The 7,412-nt window shown below is 45.5% G+C and overlaps 1 protein-coding gene across 1 annotated transcript; it reads right to left on the bottom strand.

Annotated features, from left to right (window-relative positions):
• Positions 1 to 4,178: 4,178 nt before the first annotated feature.
• On the bottom strand, positions 4,179 to 4,820 carry LOC140458703 (heat shock 70 kDa protein-like; the record flags this gene model as incomplete). The annotated part of the gene is made up of 1 exon (XM_072553367.1): positions 4,179 to 4,820. A coding segment is annotated over one exon (642 nt), but the record flags the coding sequence as incomplete, so codon positions are not given.
• Between the last annotated feature and the right edge of the window lie 2,592 nt (positions 4,821 to 7,412).

Below are 7,412 nucleotides of genomic sequence, written 5' to 3'. Positions count from 1 at the left end.
CCTGGGTTACAGATCAATGTACTGGGGTGGGGTACACAGTCCTACATGGTGGGGGGGTAACTGCTCCTGGGTTACAGATCAATGTACTGGGGTGGTGTACACAGTCCTACATGCTGGGAGGGTAACTGCTCCTGGGTTATAGATCAATGTACTGGGGTGGTGGACACAGTCCGACATGCTGGGAGGGTAACTGCTCCTGGGTTACAGATCAATGTACTGGGGTGGGGTACACAGTCCTACATGCTGGGAGGGTAACTGCTCCTGGGTTACAGATCAATGTACTGGGGTGGGGTACACAGTCCTACATGCTGGGAGGGTAACTGCTCCTGGGTTACAGATCAATGTAGTGGGGTGGGGTACACAGTCCTACATGCTGGGAGGGTAACTGCTCCTGGGTTACAGATCAATGTACTGGGGTGGGGTACACAGTCCTACATACTGGGAGGGTAACTGCTCCTGGGTTACAGATCAATGTACTGGGGTGGTGTACACAGTCCTACATGCTGGGAGGGTAACTGCTCCTGGTTTACAGATCGATGCACTGGGGTGGTGTACACAGTCCGACATGCTGGGAGGGTAACTGCTCCTGGGTTACAGATCAATGTACTGGGGTGGTGTACACATTCCGACATGCTGGGAGGGTAACTGCTCCTGGTTTACAGATCGATGCACTGGGGTGGGGTACACAGTCCTACATACTGGGAGGGTAACTGCTCCTGGGTTACAGATTAATTCACGAGTGATCACTGCACGGGTCGATGTGCTGGTCAGACTATCTCGTTGAGGTTTTTAGATAATGCAATTATATGGATTCGGTAGCTCCTTCTGCTGATGGATATTTGTGTCAGGTTCACACATTAGTGCCCTGCCGTGGTCTCCACAGCTCCCCGTCCTGGACAGATATCTAGTCCGGGGTTATAGATCAATGCAGTGCTGTGGTCTGCACAGCTCCCGGTGCTGGACAGATATCTAGTCCGGGGTTACAGATCAATGCAGTGATATGGTCTGCACAGCTCCCGGTGCTGGACAGATATCTAGTCCGGGGTTATAGATCAATGCAGTGCTGTGGTCTGCACAGCTCCCGGTGCTGGACAGATATCTAGTCCGGGGTTACAGATCAATGCAGTGCTATGGTCTGCACAGCTCCCGGTGCTGGACAGATATCTAGTCCGGGGTTACAGATCAATGCACTGCTGTGGTCTGCACAGCTCCCAGTGCGGAACAGATATATGGTCTGGGTTTATAGATCAATGCACTACTGTGGTCTGCGCAGTGTTCCCCTCTGGACAGATTGCTGGATTGTATTGACCAGTGTAATGGATGAATTTGGACAGATTGCTGGGTTGTACTGAGCAGTAAACTGGCCTGGTGTGAGAGGTAATTTCGGTTTAAACTTTAAGATGTGCCTGGACCACAGACTGATCTATAATAAAAGACAAAACTTTTGTTTCTTTTCTAGAACATTTTATATACTCAAAAGTAGAATAGTTTAAATTGTGCATATTGCTGACAATCTGTAAGCAGAGTGACGTCTTTTCTAAAACATTAGACTTTTTGCTTCTTTCCTAAAAACATTTTGTATACTCAAAAGTAGAATAGTTTAAATTGTGCAGAATGCTGACAATTTGTGAGCAGAGTAAAAACAAACAGGCCCTTGATTGATGAAACCATTAACACAGGCAGGGAAGGATGAGTCCTTGACTGATAATACTGCAGGGTGAGAGAAACAACTTTGGAGACTCTGAAGACTTTGTGATAAGGGTGTAAATCGAAGAATAATGATGTTTTTAAGAATGTGAACCTCATGGCTCGTTAGAGCCAGGGAGGGGAGGGTCTGGAGACATTTGTTGCAGACTTTGTGATAAGGGTGTAAATCGAAGAATAATAATGTTTTTAAGAATGTGAACCTCATGGCTCGTTAGAACCAAGGAGGGGAGGGACTTGTACTGTATATAATGAGAAACTTTGTAAGCCTCAGCGCGCCTTTTACTCAGAAGGCTGCCCGACTCTGCAGACTTGCTAATAAAGCTTTGTTTTCCTGAATTTGTCTAGAGCGATTATTAAGAAGCGATTTTCGTTTCTAACAACTTGGGGGCTCGTTGTCCGGGATCAACACTCCGGCCGCGGGGGAAGCTGAGGAAGGACATCGGAGAAGGTGCACCCTGCCGAGTTCGGCAGTCCCTGATTCCTTGCTTGTCGCCCCGCGCGGCTTGAGCGAGTGATATCCGGAAGGCTCAGGAAAACAAAGGAGGGGTGTGGCCGAGGCAGTGGGGACGGTTAACGATCGAGTAATTTCGGTGCACCGAACCCAGGTAAGAAAACCTTGCGGGGACCGTGTTTCCGGACGCCTGGGGACCTACGGGGTGCCTGTGGATTTTTCTACAGAGACGTGGGACTCAGGTATCTAGAGACCGGGGCTTGCCTGTGAGGGATTTTGCAGAGACCGTGTTTGAGGAGGAACGTGTACCTACGGGGTGCCTGTGATCTGTGTCACAGAGACGTAGGACACAGGAATCCAAAGACCGGGGGTGCCTGCAAAGGAACCTGGGCGATCACGGGACTGAAGGTCCGGGAATTGGCTAAATTGTGATAGATTATCACGGGAGAATTATGAAGTCCTCGGAAATGGGAAATAAGGGATCTAAGGCGATTAAGGGATGGGCTGGGGTATGTTTTGTTATTTGTAGATAGAATAAGTATAAGTAGCAGGAAATGATCTTGGAAACATATGTTATAAAATCCATATAAGTGGGAGCTTATAAAAAATAATGGGTAAAGATGCTGCTGGGAGTTGTCCACAGACCCATCAACAATAGCTTTCTTTGGGACAGAATAGTTCAGGGAGAAAATAAGGTGTGTAAAAAACAGGCAGTATATTTATCACTGGTGATTTTAATTTTCATGTAGATTGGGAAAATCAAGTTGCCTAAGGAAGTCAGAAGGACACTTTTCTAGAATCATATGTTCTACATCCAAATGGGAATCAAGCTATTTTGCGTCTGATAATATATACTGAGGAAGGTTTAATACGTGATCACAAAGTAAAAATAAACTCTAAAGGTTACAGTGACCATAATATGATAGAAGTTAGCATTCATGTTAAGAGTAAGAAACTTGGGTTGAAAACAACTGTGCTATAAACTCGAAGAAGGTAGGCATTGTGCAGAGTTAACTGGAGTGGACTCAGAAAGAAGTTTAATAGAAAAGACAACTAATGAACAACTGCACACTTTTATGAAAATAGTTCATGACTCCCAGTTTCCTCAGTGAGGAAAAATGATTCCAGGAAGGGAATATCAAAGAATGATTAACCAAGGGAAAAAAAAACAGAGTTGAAAGAAAAGTCATAAAAATGGAAAAGATTGTGAGAGAATCAATGTCTGGAAGGTATCAAAAAAAAACTTAAATTTTGCTGCAAACAAAAAAACATTTATGACAGCAACAGACACACAATGCATGAAAATTGGTCCTATCCACTTAATGATTCAAATGGTTAAACAAGCTTTTGGAGAACACAAAGGACATCATCTGAAAATTGGTTGTGCACGGAGAGAAATTATTATTGATAGTCACTGCTCGGATGTTATGCATTTTCCACCAAAGATATTTAATTGTGATTACTTTCCCCAATAATTGCATACAAATTAAGTCTGCAAAGGCTGCCAATTGTTATAACACCACCTTCTTGTGGTCTGTATGAAAATAGAATCTCTGTTGTATACTATTTATTATAAGGGAACACTGTTCCAACTACATGACAGAAAGGATAGCTGGCTTGCTTAACTGTAAGTATAACCTGTCTAAACAATAACTTCTCAGGATTAGTGACAACTGACTGAATTTCTGAATCATACGGTGCATTCTTGTAGTGTGCAGAAAACTGAGAAAGAACTCCATTAGCAGCTAAAAGGGTGTAAACTACTCAATGTATAAAACATACAGGAAACAGTTTGCAGAAAAATTCACCATTGACACGTTTAATTGCTACCATTCAAACACCCAAACTTCAGAAATGTAGGCCATCATTTACCTAACTGTGCAAATGTCCAAATCAACTGGGTTTACAGAAGCCCCGAGAAATTCTAAAGGACTGTTGCAATTTCAGGGAGGTGGGGGGATGGAATGGTGGAGAAGAGAGACCAACTGAAAATGATATTACTTTGAAGAGAGTTAAAGTTTCAATCAACCTCTTCAATTGTTGGTCCACCAGAAGGGTCCTTTCTGACTTGTTCTGAGAATGGCCCTTCGGGCATACCTCCCTGGTAAAGTTTGGCAATGATGGGCTTGCATATTTTTTTTTTCAAATCTTTCAACTGCTGCTCAAAGTCCTCCTTCTCTGCTGTTTGGTTTGCCTCCAGCCAGGAGATGGCCTGGTTACACTTTTCGATGACTTTGTTCTTATCTTCCTCACTGATCTTGCCTTTCGTTTTCTCTTCCTCCACTGAACTCTTCATGTTAAATGCGTACGACTCCAGGGAATTCTTGGCTGTAATTTTCTCACGCTGCATATCATCCTGACCTTTGTACCTCTCCGCTTCCTGCACTATCCTCTCGATCTCCTCCTTACTCAACCTGCCCTTGTTATTGGTGATGGTGATTTTGCTCTCTTTGCCAGTGCTCTTGTCCACAGCAGAGACATTCAAGATGCCATTTGCGTCAATATCAAAGGTGACCTCAATCTGTGGTACACCACGTGGCGCAGGAGGGATCCCACTGAGGTCAAATTTGCCCAAGAGAACTCCGGAGGAAAGGTCTCCTGGCTCACACTCCGCCGCTCGACTTCCTCTTGCATAAGGTGGAGCCCGGAGACTGGGTACTTGTTAAGACCTGGAAGGCCGAAAAGCTCCAGCCGCGGTGGGAAGGACCGTTCCTGGTTCTGTTAACAACTGAAGCAGCTGTTCGGACGAAAGAGAAAGGGTGGGTCCACGCATCGAGGATAAAGGGGCCTGTTCCATCTGAAGGAGAAAGCACTTGGACATGCGAGCAAGGGGACAAGCCGTTGGTGGTAAAACTGAAAAGACAGCAATAATGAACTCTACTTGGACTGTATTGGTGGGGATATTGATCAGTTTACTCCTGTATGTGGGGGAGGGTGAGGGAAGATGTGACAAATGTCGAACTACAGTAAGACTTGGGATTCGAATCTACTCGGGAACATTGTGTCCCATTCCTATGTGGACGATTGGTGTTACGATGTGAGTGCACGCCATGAATGTTGGGAGGGTGGAAGACCCTATTATCAGGTATATAATAAAGGATACGGTGGCAAAATCCGTGGATGCCCTATAAATGACCGCTGGGTGTGTATTAGCAAAACTGGGAGGTGGGACCTATCCTCCGTGTTGCTCAGGGAGCAGGTTGACAGAGTCAAGGAGACCAAGATACAGATCACTGATCGGGGGTTGGGGAAGGAGCAAGACCGTCAGGGAACGGTCGTGGTCTCTAAAGTGCCATCTGTATACGAAGAGGTAGAAGAAAAGATTGAGCTCCCTGATGTTACACAAAACCTGTTTATTGATCTCACCTCTAGGATTGCCACTGTTTTAATTGTTAGCAATTGCTGGGTTTGTGGGGGGCCGCATATGTCAGAACAATGGCCGTGGACTGGTCAAAGCTTAGACATATGGGAATTGCTTCAAACCACTTGGACACATGTCAACGAAAGGAAAAGCCAGGGGTGGAGACTGACAAATAGCCCTGAGGGCCAGTTATGTGTTGAAGGCAAGGGGACCGTGGAGGTAGGAATTAGTCCCTGTCAGAGTATATTGGATGCGACCACACGAGTATGGTGGCCTGAGGATATTACTTGGTACATTGCAAACCGAGATCATCAAAATTGCGTTCCATTACGTACTGATTCCTCCTCTGACGAACTAGGTGCTGATTCTTCCGATGACATGATGAGAGCCTGGGGTGGTCATTGTCAGGGGAGTCGATGCTGGGATACTCCTGTCCAGACTCTGGCACGGGGCCAGGAGCCCGAATATTGGAATTGTAGTGGTCCTGGTCCTTATGAGGGCATTCCTGGGGTAAAAGAGGTGTGGAATAAAGTTGCGAAACAGGGAGGGCCTGCTCCAGATGGCCTATTTTGGATATGCGGTAATCAGGCATATTCCAAACTCCCCATGGGATGGGCTGGAGTATGCTTCCTGGGTCTAATACGACCTGAATTCTTCCTATTACCCCGGGAGGAAGGCGATGATTTGGGAATTAAACTCTTTGACTCCCTGCGTAGGTCGCCAAGAGGTATCCAAGTCGGTGATTGGGGGGATGAGTGGCCACCGGCCCGGATTATTGAATACTACGGGCCGGCTACATGGGCACAGGACGGATCATGGGGATACCGTACTCCTATCTATATGTTAAATCGAATTATCAGGCTCCAAGCAGTCGTAGAGGTCATTACTAATCAGACCGCCCTGGCCCTGGAGTTGCTGGCTAAGCAGCAGGATCAGATGAGGGCTGCTATATATCAAAACCGACTTGCCTTGGATTATCTGTTGGCCTCGGAGGGGGGCGTGTGCGGGAAGTTTAACCTGACTAACTGCTGCCTAGAAATTGACGATAATGGTAAAGCGGTTTTGGAAATTTCCGATGAAATTCGGAAATTGGCCCATGTGCCAGTACAATCTTGGCGTCCTCTTAGTGGCATCGGATGGTGGGATGGTCTCCTAGGTGGTAGTTGGTGGCGCACGGCGCTGCTGGTGGTTGGGGTGGGCATGATTCTTCTTCTCGTATTAACCTGCCTAACTCCCTGTATTCAGTTTTTAATTCAGAAAAATATTTCCCGACTCCAGGCAGTGGTGGTTCCACAACATGGGACGCGGGAACTTAAAGTGATGTTGCTGCGAAAGACCAAGGATTTCCCGGGCCCTTGAGGAGGGGGGGGCTTATCTTGGTCAGGCACATCTTAAAGAAAGAAAAGGGTGGAATTGTGAGAGGTAATTTCGGTTTAAACTTTAAGATGTGCCTGGACCACAGACTGATCTATAATAAAAGACAAAACTTTTGTTTCTTTTCTAGAACATTTTATATACTCAAAAGTAGAATAGTTTAAATTGTGCATATTGCTGACAATCTGTAAGCAGAGTGACGTCTTTTCTAAAACATTAGACTTTTTGCTTCTTTCCTAAAAACATTTTGTATACTCAAAAGTAGAATAGTTTAAATTGTGCAGAATGCTGACAATTTGTGAGCAGAGTAAAAACAAACAGGCCCTTGATTGATGAAACCATTAACACAGGCAGGGAAGGATGAGTCCTTGACTGATAATACTGCAGGGTGAGAGAAACAACTTTGGAGACTCTGAAGACTTTGTGATAAGGGTGTAAATCAAAGAATAATGATGCTTTTAAGAATGTGAACCTCATGGCTCGTTAGAACCAAGGAGGGGAGGGACTTGTGCTGTATAT

This window comes from Chiloscyllium punctatum, chromosome 34, assembly GCF_047496795.1.
Source record: "Chiloscyllium punctatum isolate Juve2018m chromosome 34, sChiPun1.3, whole genome shotgun sequence".
NCBI classification, from domain to species: domain Eukaryota; kingdom Metazoa; phylum Chordata; class Chondrichthyes; order Orectolobiformes; family Hemiscylliidae; genus Chiloscyllium; species Chiloscyllium punctatum.
The sequence above is the reverse complement of the archived record's forward strand: the minus strand, read 5'-3'. Positions and strand labels throughout refer to the sequence as shown.